General features: G+C 37.7%; 1 protein-coding gene across 1 annotated transcript in view; it reads left to right on the top strand.

Moving 5' to 3' along the window:
* Positions 1–26,847, top strand: part of Chrdl1 (chordin like 1) — an 89,374-nt gene extending 62,527 nt beyond the window's left edge. The window contains exons 6-8 of the mRNA XM_060374457.1: positions 10,722–10,789; positions 19,435–19,603; positions 24,020–26,847. Coding sequence (XP_060230440.1) covers positions 10,722–10,789; positions 19,435–19,603; positions 24,020–24,261 — 479 coding nt within the window. The 3' untranslated portion in view covers positions 24,262–26,847. The remainder of the gene's footprint in view (positions 1–10,721; positions 10,790–19,434; positions 19,604–24,019) is intronic.
* The last annotated feature ends 733 nt before the right edge of the window (positions 26,848–27,580 follow it).

Raw genomic sequence — 27,580 nt, 5'->3', positions numbered from 1 at the left:
TTTTTAAAAAAAGATGTTGAATGGAAAACTGGTAGTTTCAGAAGCAAGGAAGCAAAGAAACAAGGAAGCAAAGAAACTGATCTGCTTTTTGTCCACTATTAAAAGAGATCTAGTCACCAAAGGGAGATGTTAATGCTCAAACACCACACCTTCCAACACCATCAGAACCAAATTTGTACTTTACTTTTGACAGGGGGCAGGCTACTTCTTAACTATAGCAAAAGAGTTTAGTATTTAAAATATTCTGTTATCTTGTATTGTTCATTGTTCCGTGTCTCTTGTCTTCTGAATTGTATGCTTCTGTGGACCCTCATTTCTTGTTTTCTCTAACATAGAATTAACCATCTATCCTGCTGATAGGTTTCATAAAATCTAAGACAGGCATAATTGCAAAAAGCTCTTTACATGGTTTCATATTCTGATCTCACTAGGAGACAGAAGAGGTAGTGAAACTCACAGCTTGTTCATTCAAAGCTCATTGATCCAACATGCATGTCCACTTAGCTTCCATTTATTCATTCAGCATTCATTCATCTCAAATGAGCCCCCTGACCAAGCTAAAGTCTCTTTTCATTAAACTGAGATTTTTCTGTTGTTTCAAGGATACCCAATTGGAAAGATCATCTTAAAATGAACTTTCCAGTGTTCAAGAATACTGCCATTTTATTTAAGTTTCTTTTAAAAATAATTATTTACATTATGTGTATAAGTGTTTAGTATTTTGGCACTATGTATGTCTGTGCACTATGTGTGCCCAGTATACACAGGCCAGAAGAGGGCATCATAACCCTCAGAACTGGAGTTACAGATATTACAGATAGTTAAGAATTACTATGTGGGTACTGGGAATCAAACCTGGGACCTCTGGCAGAGCAAAAAAGATGTATCTTAACCACTAAGCCATTTTGAATCCCCTTATTTAAAATTGTTGATTTGTTTTTCTGAAAGCAACAAAATTGCACCTCAGAGGCTACTTTGCCTAGATCTAGGGATCATTGAGGAAGTAAATACCAACCCACAAAAAATTTGATCCAAAATTTACCCTGCCTACAAGATGTACAGGTGTAAAAATAGAGCAGAGAGAGGGGGAATGTCCAACCAATGCTTGACCCAACCTGAGACCCACCCCATGGGAGAGAGCCAACACCTGACACTATTAACAATACTCTGCTATGCTTGCAGACAGTATCCTAGCATAGCTGGCCTGTGAGAGGCTCCACCCAGAAGATGCTGAGACTCACAGCTGAATTTTGGATGTAACACAGGGAGCCTTGTGGAAGAGTGAGGGGAAAGATAGAAGGACCCAGAGGGGACAGGAGCTTCACAAGAAAAACCAACAGAGCCAACTAACCAGGGCCTAAGGGTGCTTGTGGAGACTGAAGCACTGAGCAAGGACCATGCAAGGGCTGGACATAGTCTCCCTACATAGATGTAGACGATGAGTAGCTTGGTCTTCATGTGGGTTCCCTAGTAAAGGGAGCGGGGGCTGTCTCTGACATGCACTCTGTTGCCTGCTTTTTGATCACTTTCCCATGGCAGGGCTGCCTTTCCAGACGGCAGGGGAAGAAAATACACTAAGTTCTGATGTGACTTGATGTGCTGGGGTAGGTTGATAGATGGGCTCCCCTTTTCTGAGGAGTAGGGGAGAGGAGATAGGGGAAAGAGGAAGAAAAGGTGGGACAGGAAGGAGAGGAGGGAGGGACTATGTTCAGTAAATTTAATTAATTAAATAAATAAATGGAAAAATTTAAATATAGAAAGTATTTTAGTTTTAGAAATGAAGGAAAAGCTAGGCATGGTGGCACACACCTTTAATCTCAGTTCTCAAGAGACAGAAATAAGCTTATCTCTTTGAGTTTGAGGCAGCCTGATCTATGTAGTAAGTTCCAAAGTAACCAAAGCTACATCATAGTGAGACCTGGTCTTGACAAACAAACAAACAAACAAAAAAGAAATGAAGGAAAATGATAAGATGGTAACAGTGAATCCAAACATAGAGCCTCACAAATCAGTCTGGGGTTGTTTCTAACTTGGCCCACATTTTTGAAAGAAGCACTAACCTCTCCTCCTGGTCAGGATGGCAGGAAGGAAATATTGTTGATGGGAAACATGACTTAAAAAGCAACATCTGGGCTGTGGATGTAGGTCAGTGGTAGAGGACTAGCCTGGTGTGTGGACAACTCTAAGGTCTATCTGCAACACTGTCATCTTTTTAAGCTAAAACCCATGTTGTGTAACTGAAACTTTATGCCTGTTCACTAGCAGCTTTCCATTTCTCCTTCAAATGAAGAGGTTATAAAGATTCATTAAATATTCTATCTATCATTAACAACAGCATCTCATACAGTTTTAAAAGTGAATATTCTATCCTAAATATTTGTATTAAAGTAAAATAATTTTTAATTTAGTATATTCTCATCTACACTTAAAACACATCGGAATACCATATTTTCAAGGCTATACAAAAGTCTGACCACTGTTAGTAATACCTTTTAAAAAGTACATCACTTGTGGTCGGGAATATGGAACCATCTTAGAAATTTTCCAGTGTTGTCTGCCTGCCCGCTTCACCCCACAACTAGAACCTTTATTTTCTATGGAAATTTTCTAGTTTGTTTCTGTTTTTCTTATATTCTTTACTCTCAAAATTCATCTCTACATGATTGTGAACTGTCTCAGGACCACCACCCTTCTAACATGTTTCTTTTTTTTTTGGCACTTATTTTATTTCTAGGCTATTGCTTTCTTTAGACAGTGGGTGGGACAGTCTGACTTTCATATAGAATTTAAATTAGTAGTCAAGTATTCTAATTGACCTTCTGGGATATTCTGTCAGTGTCAATAACATCCCATGCTTTTGTGGAGTAGTAGGGTTTTGTTTTGTTTTGTTTTGTTTTTTCTGTGATTGTGTGAGTTTGGTTATAAAAATAAAGAGTTCCTAGAGCAGATTTCACAATTATTTTTTTATGGGTGGTTAAAACCACTTTTTCCTTATCCTCGTTCTTTGTTTAAGGTTTATTTATTATTTATACAACTTTCTGCCTGCACATCATATCATATCTTACTATAGATGGTTAGGAGCCACCATGTGGTTGTTGGGAATTGAACTTAGGACCTTTGGAAGAACAGCTAGTGTTCTTAACCTCTGAACCATCTCTCCAGCCTCCCCCTCTACATTCATTTTTTAAGTACTTCTAGGAATCCTCTTACTGACCAGAAGTTCATCACTGGATATGCCCATTGCTCACATTATCATAGTCTCCATGAGCCTACATGTCAATATTTATAGGTATCAGTCTGAGTTCTTGATCACAAACATAAGCAGATTGTAAAGAACCATGGGAAAGAACAGTGAAGCCACGCAGAGATGTCTTATCTGACTATTATCCACATTATAACCATAAGACTTTATAGAGTGCACTCCACAACACAGGTTATGTGCCATGTGTATAATTGTCTAGTTGTTTCACAGGTGCCACTAGCTGAACTACATTTATCTTCCATCTTCTTTTGGTTATTAAAAGCAGATGCATAGCCCCTATTTTCACCATGTAGCCCACTCTACTTTGAATAAGTAAAAGCTAATAGAAAGAAAGAAAGAAAAAGATCAAAGACCTTACTTCTTTTCATTTCCAGGATGACCAAGCTGTAAACATGGATAAATCATGTAGTTTCCCTTCTCTGTCTTGCTTGTTTTTGTTTGTTTGTTTGCTTGCTTGCTTGCTTGGTAGGTTGGTAGGTTAATTAGTTTTTCATTACTTTCTGATGTGGTGGAATAGCACTCTATCCGGGTACTTGGAATTTTAACACTGTACTTTATAGCTATGAAAATTGAATTGCTTCCAAATGAAGCAGATAGATACAATCTTAAGTTCTGTTTGTTTGTTTGTTTTAGCCAAATGAGAAAGGGGGGGTTAATAATACACAGAATTTATTTCCTAAAAACATGAAAATAAAGTGTTTGTTATAAATATGAAAGAACCTAAGCAAGCTTAGAAAATCCTGAACCAACCTCTGTCTCATACGTATGTATATGTATGTGTACATGTCTATGTATATAAGCATCTATCTTGTGTGTCTATATCTGTGTGTCCATGTGTGCATGTGCTCATGTCCATATACTTTGTCTCTGATGATTTAGAAATAAAATATTCCTCTTTCTATGTGAGAGCTATATTAGCATCTTACTAGGTTCTGCTTGCGTATTTAGTCTAAACTCCTTCTGTTAAATGCCTCCACTTTTGTAGGAGTTTCTGAAGCTTGGTTTTTCCCACCATGTGTCAGATGCTTTTGAGGAGGAGGAAAAGAAATTAATGGATTGAAGGGATGGAGGAAGGGTTATAGATAATTTCCACGTGCTAAGCACTGTTCCAAGCAGGTGTGTGTGTGTGTGTGTGTGTGTGTGTGTGTGCGCGCACACACACACACACAAGCATTTATTTTTCAAAAACCTATAAGGTAGCCATTATTGTATCTGTTTTAATAGCAATGAAAGTGACACACAATGAGGTTGATGGATATATCCAAAGTCACACATGCAGAAAGAGGAAAAGCTAGGATTTGCAGCCAGACTGCTGTTCCACTCTGCTCTCCTAGGCATTTAATATATTCTGCCTATCAACTTGGAGGAAAATAGCAACTTGAAAACTCTGCTATCTCTGAGGCTACTGAAAAATAGTCTTTGTGATGATTCTGTCTCTAGGGACTAGATATGGGACTCTGGGAAGCCATGGCCCCATTATAAATGATGGGTTTGGATCTATTTAGCCATATCAACATCGAAAGACTAGAGTGCTGGTCATGCACACCAGGCACATTCTGGATCCTTTCCCCTATATCCCTGAAACTCAGCTGCAAATGGGCTCATACTCACAATGTAGCTTTATAAAAGTATTGTTCATTTTTCTGAGTAATTGCCTTGCACATGGCAGGGGGAGCTCTCATGATGGCTTTCTCTGTGCTTGATCTTTCATTATTCCTCAAAAGCTCCTTCACTATTTGCCACGGTTCTGCTGGTTTCAACTCAGTTCTCTGAAAATGTGAACATACCATGCCCAACCCTGATGATTTCTTTCTTTTTTTTTTTTTAATGATTATTATGCCTAAACCAGACATTTCAGAAATCAAGATATGAAGTCACACTAATTGTGACTTATAGATAAAAAGAGAAAATAAAACTAGGTTAGCCTAGATAAATTGGATCTTATGGCCATCATATTTCTGATGTTCTGAGTGGCTCAGAAGTGACCACTCACTGGCATACTTATCTGTTGGGGCCTACATTAGTGAGTTATGTCAAAATGTCGTTATACACATAATCATTTTGAGAAAGGAGGATTTGCTTCTTTGTCTTCCTCAAGCAAACCAAAGATTAATAGAAGTTGTGTAAGTTGTAAATAGTCTGTATTTCAGCCTACCTTTTGACCATTTTTCAAGTAGTTGTTCTCCATTTCTCCATTACCAGAAAGTCAAGCCATTCCTGCCTGATAGCATACTGCTCAGAGTATAATTGAGACCTGAATGAACAACACGTGTGGCTTTTAAGGTTAAATGAATATTGCTTGACATACAGTACACTAGAGTAGTTTTTCATTTTGGTCTAAAAATTGGTTAAAATTACACCTTTTTGCTTCTCAAAATTAACTAGAATACATCTGTCTCCATTAGAATGACTGTTCTTTTTTTTTCAAAGCCATGTTTGAGAGAAAAAAAAAGTTCCATATCACTCAAGACAAATTGTCCAGTGAGTTTGGAAAGTAAAACAGTTTTTTAGGGTATTCATGCCTATTTCCCCGTGATATAATAGCTAAGATTAAATGGATGTGCAGTATCTATTTTTAGCTACTCACACAAACACTACCCAGGTCTAGAGAGCTACTTTTAGACATACAAAGTTTAAGCGTCTAAAACGATCGTTCAGTCTATTGATGGTTTTATTCAGATTAAGTGTTGCCTGATTTTTTTTTTTATCAGTTCTCCCTGGCATGACTGCCATACCAGAACACAGGAAAAGAGGATGAACTCATTTGACTTGATGACTAGGGTTGATGGATGGGGGGGGGTTCTTTTATGAGGAATATGGAGGAGGGAAGGGAGAGGAAGGAGAGAGGGAGGGTGGGCCTGAAGGGGAGGAGGGAGAGTGAAGTGAATAAATTAATTAATTTTAGAGAAAGAGCTGAAAGCTTTACCAGCTATTTACTAAAGTGTTCAAACTTAGGTAAGGTCCTTTTGATGACTTTTAAATCTCAAAGGTGACAAAAACATTAGCAGTCCCTGAAATAGGGGTGTGTGTGTGTGTGTGTGTGTGTGTGTGTGTGTGTGTGTGTGCCTGTAAAAGGCATATGGTAAACAATCTCTATGTGTATGTATGCATGTGTCTGTGTACTGAGAAGCAATGGCTTGAGTAATTTTTAAGTTGGTAAGATACTTCATTTTTGGAACATGTATCTGTCTGCAAGTGCTCAGGTTTACAAATATAGGCTATGTCACATTCATCTCATCTTGTTTTGCAGGATATCAATCTTCTACTGCCATTCTTGACACTGTCTTACCTCATTTGCTTTGCCATCTTGAGTTTCTGCCTAACCATGACTACATGCTTCTGTAATGCTTCTGCATTCTAACAGGACTCTTAAGTCCTTAAAGGCTCTTTAATAAGAAACCCTTTCAAAACTCCAGCCCCTTTCAAAACTGAATTTCTGAGATGGCTAGGCTAAGAAACCACTTGTTTGCTCACATCAATCAGGAAATCATTAAAAGTGAATTTGGTGAAGAAAGTTGCTTTATGATTTTTTTACAGTTATTTCTTTTTTATTTATTTATTTTTATTTTATTTTATTTTATTTTTTTTATCAGTTACATTTTATTAACTCTGTATCCCAGCCATGTGCCGATCCCTCATTCCCTCCCAGTCCCTCCCTCCCTCCCTCATCTCCACCGTGCCCCTTTCCAAGTCCACTGATAGGGGGGACCTCCTCCCCATTCATCCGATCCTGTTTTATCAGGTATCTTCAGGACTGGCTGCAAAGCCCTCCTCTGTGGCCTAACAGGACTGCTCCTCCCTTGGGGGGTGGGGAGGCCAAAGAGCATGCCATTGAGTTCCTGTCAGAAATAGTCCCTGTTCCCCTTACTATGGGAAACCAATTGGTTACTGAGCTACCACAGGCTACATCTGACTGGAGGTTCTAGGTTCTTTTTTATTTTTTTATTAATTACACTTTATTTACTTTGTATCTCCCCTGTAATTCCCTCTCTCCTACCCTCCCAATCCCTCCCTTTCTCCCCCTTCTCCATGCATGCCCCTCTCCAAGTCCAGGGGTAGGGGAGGTCTTCTTTTGCTTCCTTCTGATCCTAGTCTGTTAATCAAGAGAGAAGACTCTGGCTAACATGTTCAATCCCTATCCAGAAAGGCAAAGAGGATGGATATCAGAAGAAGGAGAAAACAGGGAACAAGTTAAGAGCCTGCCACAGAGGGCCTATGAAAGGTTCTGCACTGCAGACTATCAAAGCAGATTTTGACCAGCCTTTGGGCAGAATGCATGGAATTTTATGAAAGAAGTGGGAAATAGTAAGATCTGGAAAAGACAGAAGCTCCACAAAGAGAGCAACAGAACAAAAAAATCTGAGCACGGGAGTCTTCCCTGAGACTGATACTCCAACCAAGGACCATTCATGGAAATAACCTAGAACTACTGCACAGATGTAGCCCATGGCAGCTCAGTAACCAAGTGGGTTCCTTAGTAATGGGAACAGGGACTGTCTCTGACATCAACCCAGTGGCTGGCTCTTTGATCACCTCCTCCTGAGTGGGGGGAGCAGCCTTACCAGGCCACAGAGGACAATGCAGCCACTTCTGATTTTTTTTTATTATTATTATTTTCTCTCTTCAGTTACTCAGGTCTAGTTTGAAGCTATATCATGTAGCTTTATTACATTTCATTTTACCATTTGCTGGTAAATCCCTTTCTAGTTCCTAATCTTTTCTCTGGTCTACTTTCATTTGGCACAAACACACTGCCAACTAAAACAAGGCACACAAATCTCAGTCACCACCAAGGACATTGAACAGCTCTCCAGATTTTCAGGATAAAAATTATTTCATCGTGTCTCTGTTTTCTCCACCATCAGTCTTAACACTTTCTTTTGTTCTCCAGACATGTAACTCAGCTTTCCTCTCTGAGTAGTATGCAAGAATGGATGACTTATCTGTTACCATAGCTGTATCCTGGTTATAAGCTGAAGTTTTAGTGATCCCTAGCTAGTCTGCACTGCTGCCAGGAGAAACTTTTCCAGATATCATTTGTACTATAGGATCTTCTATCTAAAAATTAATAGGGTTAAATGTGAATTCTTCAACCTGTTTTTGATGCCACCAAATTATTTACAGCCCCTCTTTCACCTGTACAGTACCCCACTCTCACCTTCTTTCTCCTCCCTCACCCTTTCTCTCCAAATGATTACCAGCCCCATTTTTTCCCAATCTGAAATTCCTATTCAAACCATACCTGCTTAACTTTCTCCAGGATGTGGCTTGCTATTTCCAAAGTGCTGCTTCATTGCAAATGTCATTCATTTTGGCTGACGTACTCTGTCCACAGCAGTCTCCCTGTAAATACTTCTATACTTCTAAAACATGGGGCATTGTTCACTCAAGATGCTTTTCTGTGATTCCATTTGACTTGTTCTTTTCCCCCACTAAATATGGCCTGAGCATATATATTCCATTTGTTTTTTCAGCTTCTGACATTAATATGTTTTTAAACTGTATCTTCAACTGGTGTCCAGTCACTTCCAAATGCAGCATGAGCATCTTGAGAGCAAGAGCCCAGCATAATTTGTTTCACTTGCAGTGGTGTCAGTTTTTCCACTTATGCAGCATTCAAGACTCGCTATTTGACTCTTTGGCATTATTTCCAGTCATAGTCAACTCTCACTGTAGCCAGCCAGAGTTTCCACATAGGTCTTCATGTAGTTTTTGTCTGTCATCTGCACGCACACAGGAAAACTGTTCTTTAAGCCACACACTTACTTTGGTATTTTAACCAAAGTTTAGTTCCGTTACATATTAAGCCACATGTTGTACCAGCTGTTCCAGCTCAGTTATTTTTAAATTTCTGTATGCATCCAACTTCATTGAAAAGCTCATCAAAACCTAAATTATTAGCCTTCATCCCATAGTTTCCAATTTATTTAGTCTGGGGTGGGATCCAAACTTTTGATTGGTAACAAATTCACAGATGATGGCAAAAAACCCACAGTTTGGAAAGTAGTGACCAAGAAGATACCAAGATAGGCTAAGGCACACTCTCTTGTTTTAAGTAACTTACAGTTTGACCATGAAGGACCAAGAAACATTTAGCAGTCAAAAAATTTATAGTGTTTTCTTTTTAACCCATGTAGCAAATGTTAAATGAATATTATGTGCTAATTGCTATTGTAAGTGGTAATATTACATCAATGATCAAGGTAGACAAAAATCTTGATTGTCATGGTAGAATTATAATTGGAGAAAACAGAAAATTAACAAACTATTAAAGATGTAAGGCATTTATGAGTACTCAGGAGAAAAAGAGTGGAAAAGAAATAGCAGGGTGGTCAGAGGTTTCCTAGTTCCATCATTTGATGCTATCACAAATAACAGAGAGTAAGCTATGCCCTTATAGAAGGAGTATGATTATTCAGGAATGTGGAAGCCTGTAGTTTGGGTGTTAATTCCCATGAGTGTTTTTTAGCTATGAATAGCTGTTTTGACTGTTTGAGCTTTGATTTCTCCATTTATTCCATGTAACACTTGGACAACATTGTATCTGAAGTTCTCTACATTTCTAAAGGTATAGGATACTAAGTCTCGCAGGCAATCAGGACTAAGTAAATGGTTTGGGCACTGTAGCTCACTGCTGTAATCCTAGCAAGTGTGCAGGAGGCTATTAAACTAATTTTCAAGCTTTTTCAAGTCCTGAAATATTATATAATTTCCCCAATAGTAGCATCATGTATTAAACCAGTTAGTATGTTACTATTTAATTCCAAGGTTTTGTAAGCCTCAGAGATGAATTATAACAAACAGAAAATTTCTATTTTTCCATCTTCTGTGTTACTTCATTCAACAGATGGCTAGTATTTAGCATAATAGATATTACATACATATTATGTACACGTACATACTTATATAAATGCTTTCATGGTCATATAGGTAACCGAAGCTTCTTGAAAATTTCCCAGGTTTTTTTTTTTTTAATTTTAATCAAGTAATGAATACACATATCTTTTGTATGCTTATATTTCACAAAACCTTAATATAAAATCATTCTCTTAGGAAAGGTTACTCTGAAAACTTCAAAACTCACTGTTTAAGGGTAGTATAAACACAAGTTAAATATGATCTGCAAAATACTTAACTGTCACTAGAATAAAATAAGCAAAAGTGATGATGATGGCTATAATAAGGTGAAAAGCGATTATTTTCCCATTTATATTCCAAGTTCTGGATAATGTTACCAGTTGATGTATTTATAAAATGATAACTTTCTTCTGAGTTGTTTTGAATCACGAGGCCCACCCATGGAAACTGTTCAGTGCTGTTTCTTGAAGGGTAGCCACAAGAGCTAAAATGCCTTGAGAATTTTAGAAACATAGTTCCAAATATGTGGCTGGGTCAAAAGGGTGATAGTTTTCCCTTCTGTGTATATGTTATTTATTTTTTATTCCTTTTTAATAAATAGGGGATGGAGAATTGTCGTGGGAACATTCTGATGGTGATATCTTCCGGCAACCTGCCAACAGAGAAGCAGTAAGTGTGAAGAGCTCCAATATTTCCACACTCTGCAGCAGCCAAGCTTTATTCTCCCCATGGCCATTAGTCTGTCAAATCCAAAAGAGGACCCATTTCTAACATCATTTATTTCTCATTCTTCAGAAAAATTAAACGATGTCATCACCAACCTCTAAACATTTATCATTGGTAATTAGGGACAGAAAAGAACACAAAGCAACCATAGCCTTTTGTCTCAGTCAGAAGTTGGTACTCTCTTAGGATGACCTGACAAATCTGCATACTCGCTCTAAGGAAGATAGTCACTACCTGTCTTCACTACCTGTCTTCACTACTTCACTACCTCAACAATGAAGACTTTCTGTGGGATTTTAACATATCCAATCCATTTTTTTTGTTAGATTCCTTATAAACCTGAGAACTCTTGGTCATGCAGTTGAAAGAAAAGAAAGATTGTGGGCCAGATTCCCCCTTCCCTGCTTTTTACCCCTATTTTTGTTGTTGAAAAGTAGAAACCTATCTATCTATCTATCTATCTATCTGTCTGTCTGTCTATCTATTTATCTATCTATCTATCTAATATTTTCATATTTATTACTAAATATAGCAGTAGTGCACATTTAATCAATTAACAAAAGAGACCATCTCTAAGAATGACTGCCTAAGAAGAGTTATTCTTCACACATCTTAAAATTTGAAAAGGAATTTTTTTAGCTCATAGAAAAAAATCACAATAAGGAACTTATAAAAGTGTTTCCAATGCACAAGGCTGTCATCGCACACACACAGGTGTTCAATGAACCACTGTATAAGAACTAGTTTTTAAAAAAATCATTAAAACATTGTTTTCATAAGTTTAAAACAAATTAAAATAAATATGAATCAATATAGGCCTGGTTACACACACCCAAAATTGGGATATTGTAACGTTATTAATGAGAATGTAACACAGGTTGACAATACAGCTCAACAGGCATTTGGCTGCCAAGCCTGAGTTCTATCTCCAGGACCCACATTATGAAAGGAAAGAACCAACTTAAGTTTTTCTCTGACCTCCACACAAAATCATACCATTATACGTGTGTGAAAGCACACAAACACACACACACACATAAACACAAACACACTAAATAAGTAATAATTTTTAGAAGTAAAATTGTATATAAATGTAGTAAAACAGAAAGAAAAAATCAAGCACATAAGACAAATGTGAAATTTTTGTGTGCTTTTATAAAAAGTGTATTAATGAGAATTATCTGAAAAATCATGGATCAATATGTTAAGATAGTAATAGAGAGATAGATATTAGGAAAAGCAGAATTTGACTTCTTAATTTTATCTTCTTTTTATTTCATGTTTTTCCACGGTATGAATTAGTTTTATAATAAAATTAAGTGATTTTGTAAAACCTTAGAAAGTGGAAATAAGACAGGACACTAGGTAATTATAGTAGAGGTTATTTTCATAAATAGAGAAAGCATGATGAAGTACTTCACAGAATTTGCTGTTGAATGACAGATGCAAACATCACCATGTTACTTAGGCTAGGATTCACTGTCATTACAGTGGCTAGTTCTGACTTGCACACCCCATCTTGCCAATGCCTTACCAAAAGCTTTAGCATTCATAATGCATAGTTTCAGTTTGCTCTCCTTCTTGGTGATATTGTTTTCTGAACATTGCTGCTTTAGAATTAGTGCCAAATCGTGAACAAGGTGGAAAGCAACTCTCCAGAGATCTCACAAAACCAACATTTATCTCACAAGAAAGATGGAAGTCTCATATTCAGGGAGAGATTTTCTCCATTCCACTATGTCTGATTTAGAGTGAGATTCCTTACAGAACCTAACAAAACATGCTAGCAGTCTCAGTATTCTGGGTTGTTGAGTTTCCTCTTTTCTTCAACCGTTGTTGTTGTTGTTTTGGTAAGAAGTTGAGCGCAAATGCTTTAGTGGCTGTCAGCTAGATGTCATTCAGAACTTTAGCTGCAGTCACCTTATGCTGTTTTGTTTCCACAGTAAGCACTGGGACCACTGTTAGTCTTGCTGGCAAATGTTATTTGCTCTTTTCCTTTAATTTCTTTTATGCTACTCCGAAGCCCCATATCTTGTCTTTCAGCTTCACTCTTCCTCCTATACTACAATAAGGGATGACTTAACCTAGGATATTAGCATGAAGAGCAAACCACCAATGGCCAGATGGTTCCCCTTTATTATGAGTAAAGATTTTCCTTTGTGCTAAAGGGGATTGATATTGTGGACCATGATTTGAATAATATATAGCATCTTAAGTAATGGGGAAAATATGTACCTGGCACACAGTAGGCACTCAGTAAACAAACATGTAGTGAGCAAAAGGGTACATAAGGTAGAATGAAATATGTGGGAGGGTAGACTCTTGAGTTTGGCTCCTCACCGCTGTAAATGACATTAAATTTACCATTACGTTAGTGAAAAGCTTGGTATATGCATTAATTAAGGTTACCATTGCTATAATAAAACACTATGAACAAAACAATTTGGGAGAGTAGCTCTTATTTCACCTACACTCCCAAATAACAGTCCATCACTGAAGTAAGTCAGGGCTGGAACTCAAGCAGAGCAGGAACCTGGAGTCAGGAGCTGCTGGAGAGGACACGGAGGAGTACTGCTTACTGACTTGTTCCACATGGCTTGCTCAGCCTGCTTTTTTTCTAGAACCCAGGACAGCCAACCCAAGGGTGGTACCACCTACAATGGGCTGGGCCCTCCCAAATCAACCACTAATTAAGAAAGTGCCCTTTAGGCATGTGTGCATCGTAATCTTATGGAGACAGTTTTTTTCCAGTTGAGGTTCCCTCATCTCCAGTGACTCTAGCTTATGTCAAGTTGACAAAAAAATACTAGCTAAAAGAGTATAGAAACAACATGAAACAGATAAAAATCCACATGCCAGTCACATTGTCAGAAAACAGCTTCAGACTGTATATTCTAGCTGTTGAAAATTTTACTAAAAAGTAGATTTTATGCCTCCTTAATTTCAGTGTAAGATGTTCTTAATTTTTAATTCTTATAATAAAGGTAATTAAAAATGTTAAAAATGGTTTGGGAAAGAGACTGGCGTAAAAATTCTTCTAGCTAGGAATTATAGGTTGATAGTTATTAAGATATAATGATTTTGTGGCTGTGTGGATTAGCATACATTCTGAAGACACCTTTCAAACTGAAATTTCTTTTTAGATTCAGGTGAATATCATTTACTTGCATTTATAAGAGATGAGATCCTATGTGTCCTTTGCCCAGTTTCCTCAAATGGTAATTTTTCACAAATCCATAAGAAAACATTCAGAACCAAAAAGGCCCATTAAAGATCCTTTCAGGACCCTAAAATTTTCTGTTAATATCAATGCAAATCATTTTCCTATTTTAAAGATTTTATTTGTAATTTCAATTACATACATACATACATACATATAGATAGATGATAGATAGATGATAGATAGATAGATGATAGATAGATAGATAGATAGATAGATAGATAGATAGATAGATAGATAGATAGATAGGATAGAGATATGAGAAGGGGTGTACATATGAGAGCAGTACTCATAGAGACCAAAAGAGAGTATTGGATCTAGACCTGAAATTACACATGTTTGTGAGCCACTAAACATAGGTTCTGGGAACCAAAATAAGATCCATGTAAGAGCAATCAATATATGTTGTTAACTGCTGAACCATCTCTTCAGCACCCCCACCCCATTATTCTTTCTTTAAAATTTTACTAATACACTATTATTTATTAAATAAAATTTACTCACTTTGTATTCCAGCTGTAGCCCCCTCCTTCTGCTCCCTTGCCCCTCCCCTAAGTCACTGATAGGTCAGGTCCTCCTCCCCTTCCATCTGAGCCTACTCTATCAGATCTCTTCATTGTTTTCCTCTCTGGCCTGGTAAATCTGTTCCAGCCTCGGGGAGAGGTGATCAAAGAGCAGGCCAATCAGTTCATGTCAGAGACAGCCCCTGTTCCATAAAATTTTAACAGTCATTGGAGTACCATGTAGTATTTCAATAATGTATACACCGTTTTATGTTTAAATCATAGTAAATGTATCTTTCTCCTCATTTATGATTTCTGTGTGGCAAAAGCTTTCCAAATTCTTTCTCCTGACTGTGTGCAATATGCACTTCATTATTGCATATAATCAGTAGCATGCAAGATCTTACTGCTGTCTAAATAAGACTTAGTACTCACCTTACTCCATCTCTTCTTCCCCACTGCTTTTCCCTGGTAACACATTCTACATTCAGTCTCCTTGTTTAATTCCTGATATGAGTGAGACCATGCAAACCCCTCATGTTTTAAATGTGAGAGCAAGGAAAGAAGGAGTTTCTATAGGACCCTCTGGAGGAGCTTTGTCCCAGTAGAAAAAAAAATATTTTAGGAAAGACCCTTGTGCTCAGATTTTTTTCGGTCTGTTGCTCTCCTTGTGGAGTTCCTGTCCTCTCCAGATCTTACTGTTTCCCACTTCTTTCCTAAGATTCCCTGTACTCTGCCCAGAGGTTGCCCATAAGTCTCAGCATCTACATTGATAGTCTGCAGAGCTGAGCTTTTCAGAAGTCCTCTGTGTCAGGCTCCTGACTTGTTCCCTCTTTTCTCCTTCTTCTGATGCCCATCCTCTTTGCCTTTCTGGATAGGAATTGAGCATTTTAGGAAGAGTCCTCCCTCTTAATTAGTTTCTTTAGGTGTACAGATTTTAGTAGGTTTATCCTATATTATATGTCTATATGACTGAGTATATACCATGTGCATCTTTCTGCTTCTGGGATAGCTCACTCAGGATGATCTTTTTCCAAATCCCACCATTTACCTGCGAATTTCATGATTTCCTTGTTTTTTATTGCTGAGTAATATTCCATTGTGTAGATATACCACAATTTGTACATCCATTCTTCTGTTGAGGGGAATATGGGCTGTTTCCAGCTTCTGGCTATTACAAATAAGGCTGCTACAAACATGGTTGAGCAAATGTCCTTATTGTGTACTTGAAAAACTTTGGAGACTGCTATTGTAACCAAGGACTATGCATGGAGATAACCTAAGACCCCTGCAGAGATGTAGCCCATGGCACTTCAGTATCCAAGTGGGTTCCATTGTAATAGGAACAGGGACTGTCTCTGACATGAACTGATTGGCCTGCTCTTTAATTACCTCCCCCCTGAGGGGGAAGCAGCTTTACCAGGCTACAGAAGACAATGCAGCCACTCCTGATGAGACCTAATAGACTAGGATCAGAAGGAAAGAAAAGAAGTCTTCCCCTATCAGTGGACTTGGGGAGGGGCATGCATGCAGAAGGTGGAGGAAGAGAGGGATTGGGATGGGAAGAGGGAGGGAACCACGGGGGGGGGGGATACAAAGTGAATAAAGTGTAATTAATAAAGAAAAAAAATATATTTAAAAAATATTTTAGACCTACCTCAAAAGTTGAACAAAGTTTTCAGATCTTTAAGTTAGTAAGTCAGATGTACCAAAACACTGAATAAAACATCACATTTCAAGCAAACTTTTATGCCTTTATTTTCTTTTCAAGCAGCCTTTTTACAACAAATTTTTAAAATAAGCTCTAATTTCACTTACAATTCCAAGGCCTTGATGCCTTTTCTTTTATGTTCGAGTTTACAAGGTCAGTCTGGCCCCTGAACTTTTTAAATTTGGTCAGAAGAAGGATTCCAAAATAGCCATTCTATAGACTGTGAAGGTTATACTTAAGAACACATATGTACACATACATAGCTTTTTGCACCCAGTAACAACTAATGAAAACAGAGGCCATACATTTGAAAGAGAGCATGGAGAGGCATATGGGGACAGGGGGTGGAGGGAGGAAAAAGAAATGGAAAAATGCTACAATTATAATATAATTTCAAAACTTGTAAAAGTAAAAACATTCACACACTAGTACCACCACCACCTTTCACCCCAAACAGAAAACCCTTTATGTCTATGAGTTCCCCCCACCCGTATTTACATTAGATGCATCTGCAGAGTATATAAAATTTCTGAGGCTCAAGCCTCAGCTCAGACCAGTTACATCAGAATCTCTGAGAGTGACAACCAGTTCCTGACATTTTTTTTTACAGCTCCTTGGGTAACCCTTATAAACAGTCATGGTAGAGTTCTATTTGTATATGTTGTTAAAAACACTACAGCAGAAAGTTCTTCTTAGAAGAGCTTTTAAACAAAAGTCTGTAGACCATTCTTCCTCCCACTCTTTCCACTTCTTTTCTCCTTTCTTCCTATTTCTGTTCTAAATACTTCCACTACATCCTCAACCTGCCATCTTGTATAAATTCCCTCTACTCTGTGTCCTCCACTTCTCTACCTGCAAAACAAAACAAAACAAAACAAAAAAATTGGCAGAATGTATTAGTTCTGTCTATGCTGTGACAAATACCAGACAGAAGTTACTTAGAAGAGGAGATTGACACAGTTTCAGGATGTAATAGTCCATGATGGCAGGGAAGACATGGTGGCAGGAGGGGATCAAGCTGTATTAATAGGAGCAATGATTGGGGCTCCTCATATGATGTGGCTTGACCAAGATGTAGAGACTGGACTGGAACAGGAGGGAAGTATAAGTTTAAAAGGTCACATCAAGTGACCAAGCTAAAACAGACAGACCTCAGAAGTTCCATAAACTGTCCAAACAGTATCACCAGGCAAGGGCCAAGTGTTCAAATAGACAAGACTGTGACAACATTTCACATTTAAGTTGAACGTGTGGGACCAAGCAGTCTACAACAGGCTCACTGCTCAAAATCCCTGATGCTTCTGTTTTTGTTCTTTCTTTGAAACCATTGCCCATACTACTCCTCAGTATTAAAGAACAGTTTTGTACTTCGTTCTCACCACTGCAAACCAGAGAACATCATGTACTTGCAAAGATTCCCCAGTCAATAACTGACCCTCTCTAATTGTATTGCTGTTCAACACCCTTCGTTCAGCAACAATGAGATACCCACCAGGCAAACTTTCTTCTTTGTGTTACTTTGGCAAAATGTTGTCAAACAACAGGAAGGAAAGAACAGCCTGTAACTGCCTTTGGAATGCAACCAATTATGGCAGAAAAAGACATAAAAAACTATTGTAGGAATGAAAGATTTGTCCTGAGAATCTTAACCAAGGGCATGATAACGCATTGGAGAACATTCTTTTTTGTGTGAATTGTTATGGCAATGTGCCAGAGTGGACTCTTCGACACAGAGAATAATGCATTATATCCGAAGTCCAGCTTCTGATCACTTTTCCCTTTTCCCAAAGCAAAATTTTCCAAAAAAAAAAAAAAAAGTATGCCTATGATATGTAGCAAAATGAATTTGTCTTATGGTAAGTTGGGGTCAAAGGATCTCCTAACTACCTAAGTCTCTGTTACCTCCATCTAATGGTTTTCCTTTTTAACTCCCTGTGAAATCCTTTAATGGACTTTACCTCTTTACCCTTAACATATGTGCCTACAACAGTGCATATTAATGCTCTAATCCTTAAGGTTTCATTATTATTCAAATCATCTCCCTTCTACCTGCACTCTACCTCTACTCCAGAAAAAAAAAAGAGAGGGAGAAGAATAGTTGATTTTATCACTCCTTGAACTCTTGATGAAAGAATAGTAGTTGCTGTATTAGTACTGCAAGACTAGCTACTTTCCTTGGGAAAATACTTCTATTCATTTAACAACTATGGATGAGGACAGTCTAGATATTACACAATGTTCTAGGCACTAGAGATATAGCAATGAATTAAACAAAGTTTTTGACTATAGAACTTGCATCCTACCACTGTTGTGTTTCAATGAAGTGCTTGGCTGTGTGATGTACTGCCGTTACCTGTGTTTATACCCTCAGTATCCATTCTCGAGACTTTATTTGATTCCCATCTTTTCCTCCTCTCCAGCTCGCTTACACATAACAGGGTTTAGTGCTCTAAAACAAACTTTTGATTAAGTCATTTCTGTGCTTAAAAAAAAATCCTTCAAAGGCTTCCATACTCCCACCTCTATCATTTACCACATAAACTACTTACCCATCAGCTAGTCATTTAAAGTTCTCCATGATCTGACTCCAACCTCCTTTGGGAATGTTGTCCTTCAACTGCTCCATCTTAAGGACTCTATGTTCTTTGCTACACATTCTCAGTTTGGAAACTTCTGCCCGGAATATTCTCCACAAAATGCTTATTAAAGAAAAAAAGTCTACCCACTGTTCATGCCCTCTGTCACAAACTCGCCTCAGCATCTCTCCTCATAATTTAAACACCACTTTGTACTTTTTCTTCTGACCTGTTACCTTCTGCTTTATGTTGCAGAGTAACTCTTAAACTAGGAAGTGTGACTCTCTTAGCAGAAAGGTACCTTAGCCTCTGGGGATGCTTTCTTCCTCAGGAGTTTGTCTGTGAATCTAATCCTACCTACAAGGACAAAGGAAAGCTTCAGCAAATTGCCAGTGCTGCTTTTTTCCTCAGTCACAACCTTACCTTTGCTGGTATAAGAAGACACACACTTAAGATCTTAGTTCGCCACTAAAAATCAAAATCATTGAATTGCTGCCAGTATATATAACTCAGTGCCTGCCATTTCATTGTTGATGCTTGTTTTGAACTGTTTTTTTTTTTTTTTTTTTCATTTATAGAGACATTCTTACCTCCGATCTCCCTATGATCCTCCACCAAGCAGACAAGCTGGAGGTCCTCCCCGCTTTCCTGGGGGCAGAAGTCACCGCGGAGCTCTTATGGATTCCCAGCAAGCATCAGGGACCATTGTGCAGATTGTCATCAATAACAAACACAATCATGGACAAGGTAAAGGGCATCCTCTTCAGTGTGCCTGATCTTTAGAGATAGAACCTGGAACAGAACCCCTTATCTCATAAAAACATATATACTCACCTGTGGATTACTTAATGTAATATCTGCAAAATGGATATGAACAGCTTACTCAGGAGGACTTGTAAGACTTTCCCCAAATGCACCCAGAATAGTGTACACAAGAATCCTTTCTGCTTATGAAACAGCCTCCAGCGCTTTATCCAGTGTCTCTGGGAGTTGGAGTTCCTTTGGGAAAATCCACTATCTTTAATCAGCAGGACATTCAAAGGTACTCAATGCCAAACAATTCTGAAGCTCCTCACAGTGTTAAGTAGCCTTTCTTCTGGGACTCTTGTTAAATATTCCTGGATCCAATCATTGAGACTCTCATTCGGTGTGCAGCAAATGAGGAGATCATAGGAAAATTGAGTGAGCCAGTGTGAGATATCCGGAAACCGCCTGGCTGAGCACTGGGACCACCGAGTAGGTTAATGCTGTAGAACACTCAGCCATGAGTCTGGTTGCATAAGAATCCATATGTGATCATTTGTCTAATTTTCTCTCCTCTGGCCTCCAATGGCACAAATCCACTAGTGGAGGTGGGAGGACAAAAGCATAATATTGCTTAGTTTGTTTGGTATCCTGTCAATCAGCTCTTTGGTACAAAATCCCAACTGGTTCCTTTTTACATAACCACAAGCATGTTTTATTTCCTTTACAGAGAAAATAAATCAAAAGGCAGTTCTTTGAACATAAAAGTAAACTATTAAACCAAATAAATGAATAACAGGGGTGAAAAACAATCCATTACAAAGAAGTCCTAGGATAAATCTCGACAGAGCTGGTCAAGCCAAAGCTAGTTCATTACATCTGTTAATAGTTAGATATAAATTTCAGATTATACATAAAAATATCGCTTTTTAAATCTACAGGCTTAAGAAAAAACTCAAAATATAATTTAATAAAACTGGCTATTAAAATAGAAATATGTATTATTGATCCATGTTTGATTTGAAATTTATGACTTGTAAGTTGCAAGGCTTTTTAGTTCAATGTTGCAAAAGGAAGAAAAGTTAGGTAAAGATACAGTTGGGTTTTTCAATCCTAAATTACCCCCAATAGATTCCATTTGCTCTGGACGCATTGCAAAGCCTGAAAAAAATGATTGAGGATAAAAATAGACTCTGAAAGCCCCAAATATCATAATTTCCTTAAGAACTCTTCATTTCTCACAGTAGAGGCTCAGCCCCTGATTGCCTCAATGTCCTACAAAAGTCCTGGCTGCTTCGCCTTTATTCATCTGAGACATTAATTTGGATACAGCCCTTTTCTTTTGACCTTTCTGTTAGAGTTCAGAGAAGAATCTCTTGTCTTCACCTTAATGCCCAAACCCCAGCTGGATGATTCCAAATCATCTTCTGGAATTTTGTTGGTGGGAGGAGGCTGTCTTCTCTTTTAAGACTGCATTTTAGTCCACTGCAGAGTGTGGAATTCTGCTCAGTCTGGATTGTTCCCATAGTCCAAAGGTTTAGAAAGAATATGAAGCTTACATATAAAACTCTGATAGTGCTGCCTGCCCTGTTTTCCCTGAGTATGGATCACCCTTTGCCTGAGCTTTCTCCATAATGATAGGGTCCTCTGAGGTGCATGCTCTCAGACCTTTTGTTAAAAATCACAAAAGAAAAGCAGCAAGATTCCTCCATTTGAAACTCAAATTGGTCCAAAATGTTCTAGAAGACAACTCTGCACACAGTTGTTCAGTCTAGAAAATAGTTTTACTGTGTATTGAAGAGAGAAAAGAGATAAAGGTAGGCAAAAGAAAAGCACATCTTGTCTGATTTCTATGATTCTGTTCATATTCCTGAGCCTCACACTTTAGTATCTATTAAGACTTGCTGTGCACTGGGATCTTCTCCAGGTTAGGTTCTTGGAAAACTTTACACAGACAGACCTGTTAGAGTGCCCAGTACTCCTGCAGTACTTATAAAGGACAATAAAAGACAGCCAACATCTTTCATATTCTTTAATGTGACCCAGTGGAGTTAATGAGAAAAAAAATGGCTAATGATTCATCCTGAGTCTGTGTTGCAGCCAAATCAGTTAATTCCTAGAAATGCCCCAATTGGGAATATGTTTCCCCCAGCCCTGCTCAAAGCAATCCACCATACTATAGAGATAACGTTAATTAAAATGCTGACAGTTCTCCTTGGGTATGACTGGGAGATGAAAATAATGAAAGATACACACAGATCCAATTACGGCTTGCAGTATCTATAGCCTCAGCCTTTCAGAAATGCAGAACATTTGTTCTCAGACCTCTCCATTCACAGCACTGAATGCTCATTTATGTCCCTGGAACCTAGCTCCATGCTATACAATAGTAGCTTAGTAAGTGTAAAGCTGACATATATGGAAAGATGTTCTGTCTCTTTTCCTTCATATTCCCTCTGACTGTAGCCCAGATGTGTGTTCTTTCAAGGTATCTCAGAAAACATGGAAGATGACTGTACTTCCCCCTCAAAAACTGTCTGAGAAGCAAAATATCTGTAAAGCAAGAACCTATTTGCTGTAGTCAAATTTCTACAATAGCTACCAATGGGAAACTGAGGAAAATATCTGAAGACTTGAGGCATAAAATGCCATCAACTCACAAGTTACTTAACAGATATTTGCCTTTTACTCTTACTTTTGTCTTAGCATTCCTCTTCCTATACCAGAATATATTCTGGCACAATAAACCCCATGCCCATCTATCTATATGATAAAGTTAGGGTCTCATAACATTTGATATTCTGAGTGAATTTGACTCAGGACCTAGATGACACTGGCTCTTTGGAAAGAGAAGTAGTTTTGCATCCAACCCTCCTGGATAGCAAATCTCTTTGGGGTATTGTTATACCTAGAAGCATAAATAATTTGTTGTTGATTATTAATATTTAATATTGAACACTGAACTGCCATAGGCTACCTCCCTGCAGGGGTTCCAGGCCATCTCCATGAGTGGTCCTTGGCTGGAGTATCAGTTTCAGAAAAGACACCTGTGCCCAGACTTTTTGGATCTGTTGCTGTCCTAGTGGAGCTCCTGTCCTCTCCAGGTCTTACTATCTCCCCCTTCTTTCATAAGATTCCCTGCACTCTGCCCAAAGTTTGACTATGAGTCTCAGCATCTGCCTCAATACCCTGCAGGGTAGAGCCTTTCAGAGGCTCTCTGTAGTAGTAATGGGGACAGGGACTGTCTCTGACATGAACTGATTGGCCTGCTCTTTGATCACCTCCCCCTGAGGGAGGAGCAGCCTTACCAGGCCACAGAAGAAGACAATACAGCCACTCCTGAGGAGACATGATAGACTAGAATAAGAAGGAAGGGGAGGAGGACCTCCCTTATCAGTGGACTGGGAGAGGGACATGGGTGGGAAAGAGGGAGTGTGGGTTTGGGAGGGGAGGAAGGAGGGAGGTACAGGAGGGATTCAAAGTGAATAAACTGTAATTAATAAAAATAAAAATATTTAATATTTAATATTGATTTATCTTTTAGTTAAACATTGGTTATTCCTAAACCAGCTGTATACCCAAATCACCACACAGAGACTAGAATTTGTTTAACCTAGAGCACAATGCTGGGCAATAGTTACTCCATCCTAAACCTTCAAGGCTACATAGTTTCCTCCCATTCAGATTTCCCACATTATGCTTGCTTTTAGTCATATCTTAGGTCAGGTTCATTTCTCCTCATGGTTTCAAGTCCTCTCTTACTGATCTCTCCTCTCTGACCTCTCCTTCATTTCTTTCTCCTGGCCTCAGGACCAAAATGTCCCAACCTATTCTCTCCATTTCACAGTATTGGCTGGTTGTTTTATTGAAAATACAGAGAACAAACGGTGGCATATTTACACAAACTTGAGACAGGTGGTGCTTAGAATAAACATCAAAATGCAATGTCCTGATTGAAACCAGATAGTGCGGTAGAGAAATCAGCATTTGAATAAACAAGTGTAAATTGTATACATTCCACAAGAACATTATACCAACACTACTTAAACCACATACATTTGCTGTTGCACTCAAGATATTAAAAAATACTACATTTTACTGGAGATTCTTTATCAGATGTTCAAGACAAATAGAATTCCACTTCCATGTATTCCTTTGTTATCCCATTTAAAAACTATTTGCACACTGCCCACTATTTCTAAGACTATTTGTGAGCATCCAGAAGCTACTATAGATATAGTAGGATAACTGCTGAAGGTAAATTTTCACTCAAACAGTGTTGTGGTCAAAGACTATCTCTGTAAATGCATATTCTTTTCCATGAAAGAACAAAGGATGTTTGATATTTCAAACAATTCAAAGACAGTACTCTAAGCCTAGTAATACATCTTCACTCTCTCCTCCTGTGTTCTCTTCCAGTGTGTGTTTCCAATGGAAAGACCTATTCTCATGGAGAGTCCTGGCACCCAAATCTACGAGCATTTGGCATTGTGGAATGTGTACTATGCACTTGTAATGTCACCAAGCAAGAGTGTAAGAAAATCCACTGCCCCAATCGATACCCCTGCAAGTATCCTCAAAAAATAGATGGAAAGTGCTGCAAGGTGTGTCCTGGTAAAAAAGCAAAAGGTGCTTTGGCTGGAGGACCTGCCTTTGGTTGAATGAGAGCCACACATAGTCCTGTTCAGTCTTCTTTGTGCATCAAAAACATAAATGATCAATCATATATTTCTAGTAATAATAGTTCTAGCATAATTGAACTTCATCCTTTCCTCTTCTGAGAGACAGATGGTTGCTTTTGAGGAATTAACTACTCACAAATATCCTGGGGAGTTTCTTGTGTCTACAAACTCATACACATGTCAAATTGCTTAACTTGTTCTTGCTTTGCTGAATTAGATAGTTTATGTTATCACTGTTTTAGGAAAACACTCAAACCTTTCACATTTTAAATCACTAACTCACTTCAAGCCATAATCCAGTACTCATTTCAGATGAGAGATGCATGAGTTACAGTGGAGGGAAATTAGGTTCTGATTCAAATTTCAGGTCATTGTATGACCTTGAAAATATACCAGACCCATATTATCTGAGCCTCATCAGCCCTATGTGAAAAATTAAAGCAGTTTATCACTGTGCTCCATTTTTATATTTTAATTATTTTTGACACATAGTATCTGTCTATATTTATGGGATTCAGCTTGTTAATTCAAGACATATATACAATTTGTAATTATCAAATCAATGTAATTCTCATTCTATCTCCTCTAATATTTATCCCTAGACTCTTCTACGGACTCTTCATTTTGAAATTTATAATATTTTTTTTGATATGGTAACCCTACAGTGCTATAGAAAATAGAAATAATTCATTCTAATGGTGTTTTAGTATCTATTATTCAACGTGTCACCCCTTCACTATATTCCAACACTAAAATCTTATATTATTTCTCAATTAATAACAAGACAATGAAGTGTATAAACTGACTTTCCCAGAGCTATGTAACTGATAGTACAATCAAGACATCAAACCCAGGTCACTTCTAGCCCATGTCTTTATAGTTGAACATATTCCTGAACTTTTCTAAAGGAAAATTATTCAAATGGTGGTTTTAAAGACACAAACTAGATTAAAATGTCACCTATAATATTGGCATTATAACTATAACTTTGGCTTGCTACAGTTTTCCTGTGTGGTCTAAAATAGACCACAACTTTGTGGTTCAACTTTGTGAGGCCCAATTTCTTTTTCTTCAAAATGAGATGGTTAAAGCAAGTGACTTCCTATAGCTACCACCACCACCACCCCAATCCCAGAATTCCACTATCAGTGAGTTAGCCATTCTCACGCACATGACTTCATTATTTCTTTGGCCTTCTGAAAATAATTTATGTAAACCCAAGTGGAAAACATATACCTTTTATAATGGAGATGGATAGATCATTTATTCCTTACATTAAAGAGTTGCTCCTGCCTAGCAGGCAAACATGCATTTGCTGTAAATACATGAGCATCTTCATGTGATTCAATGATTCCTGAAACTGGCTGTACACTGGAATACCTATGGGGTTTCTAAAAGTACCTGTGTCCCATCTCCAGAGATTGTGACCTCATTGATTAGTATTGTGGCATGGGCTTTGAACTCTTTCTAAGAGTCTCAGACTCCTTTGACGTGCAGAAATGTTTTAGAACAATTACTCCATGTTCACAGTGGTTCATGGTCCTTAGAAGTGGTTCATGTGGTTGGTGGACCAGCAGTAGTATCTAGGACCTAAGTATAAATGCTGACTTTGAGGCCTCCATCTGCTCTGCATCTTCAGTTAAGATACTCAAGTGAAGTATATTAAAAATTGAGAAGTAAATCATCACTTAAATTATTACTTATCAAGAAGAAAGCATATTCTAGTAATGATAAGAATATTAGGTTTACCCAAACATGATGACTTATTGTCACCTCACTTATTGTCACTATATTTGATCCACAATCTTTATGTGAGTTATAATCCCCCAATATGTTTTTCTCTTAGGCCAAAGATCTAACATTTACATTTAGGCAATAATCTTAGGCAAAACCCAGTAATTACCTAAATACTGAAAATAAGGTTTTCCAAATTGATTTCTTTATTTTTAGACAAAATCTCATTTCACACTGTGCTTAGAATTTTATTGATATGGGTGATTCAAAATAAAAGGAGAAAATGGGACACAGAACATTCAGTACTTTAAGAAATAATTTCCCTCTCAGGTTGACAGTGTTTTACGAACATCTGGATAAGCAACTCCACCTCTGAATTTATTCTAAGAAAGAAAATGGAGACACATAAAGGTTTAGAAGCCAGGACTTTTGGTGCAGGGTTATTTACAATAGTGAAAAATGGACATTAATCAGAAAATTCACTCATAAAGGAATGGCTAAATTATGATATAACTGTGTTGTGGAATATTGTGCAGACATTAAAATTGTTGTAGACCAAGACTACTGGCATGGAAATACTAAGTTTAAAATCAAGCTACAAAAATATGTGAATTATTCTTAATTTTTGTGTTTAAGAAAGAGTTTGTGTGTGCTTAGATTTTTTTGAAGCCTGAAGGGACTATGACAGAATGTTTACAGAGATCATCTTTGGAAAACTGACTTATTAAGTATTCCTATTTTCTTCTTTCACTTGTATTTTTTAAACTTTCAATAATAAGCATGTATTACTTTCATCATTTGAAAACATAATAAAAGTTGTTTTTAAAATCACCCTACAGAATCCCAGCTGTCATTATATTGAATAATTTGACTGAATGAATGACTTTCCCTGCTGAGCTATTTTTACTGTTTATCATCCTAATCAGTTATAGTGAGGTAGCATATTCATCACGCATCATGGAAAGAGAGAGTTTCAATTTCATTCTATGTACTTTTCTCCCTCTGAGCCAGGGCTGGCTGTGTGAATTTTAAATCAGTCCTAGGGGCCATATTGCCCAGGAGTCACCGTGGGTTATATTGCCCAAGAATCACAGTTTGCATGGCCAGGGAACCTGTTACAGATATTCAGCACCTGTTAAGGAGCGTGTCCTGCATTCAACCTAAAAATGCATATTAAGTACCTGCTGCATGCAAACACAGACACTGAAGAATGAGAGATGAACTACATAGTCAAAGGTTACTTCCTTGTTATTGCATTTTAGTGGAGAAGAAACACAATGAAACCAAGAACATGAATTTTGCATGTGATGGGGACTGCGAAGGGAAACAGAAAAAGATCAGGATACTGTTAATGATGCAGGAAACATTTTCAAGACTGTAGTCAGTGAAGGCTTCTTTGTAAATGGAAAAGCATATCATTAGTGGCATCTTAAAACAATGGCTTATGATCTACAGGGAAACAGAGAAAGCAGTGAAAGAAAGAAATAAATATTTTTAAAATATTAAAGAATGGTTTTAAAATATTAATTAATTTAGTAGGGGAGAATAAATAAAGTTTACTGGT

The sequence above is a fragment of the Meriones unguiculatus genome, chromosome X, assembly GCF_030254825.1.
Source record: "Meriones unguiculatus strain TT.TT164.6M chromosome X, Bangor_MerUng_6.1, whole genome shotgun sequence".
Classification (NCBI taxonomy): Eukaryota; Metazoa; Chordata; class Mammalia; order Rodentia; family Muridae; genus Meriones; species Meriones unguiculatus.
Note: the sequence above shows the minus strand (reverse complement) of the source record. Positions and strands in the feature narration are given on the sequence as shown.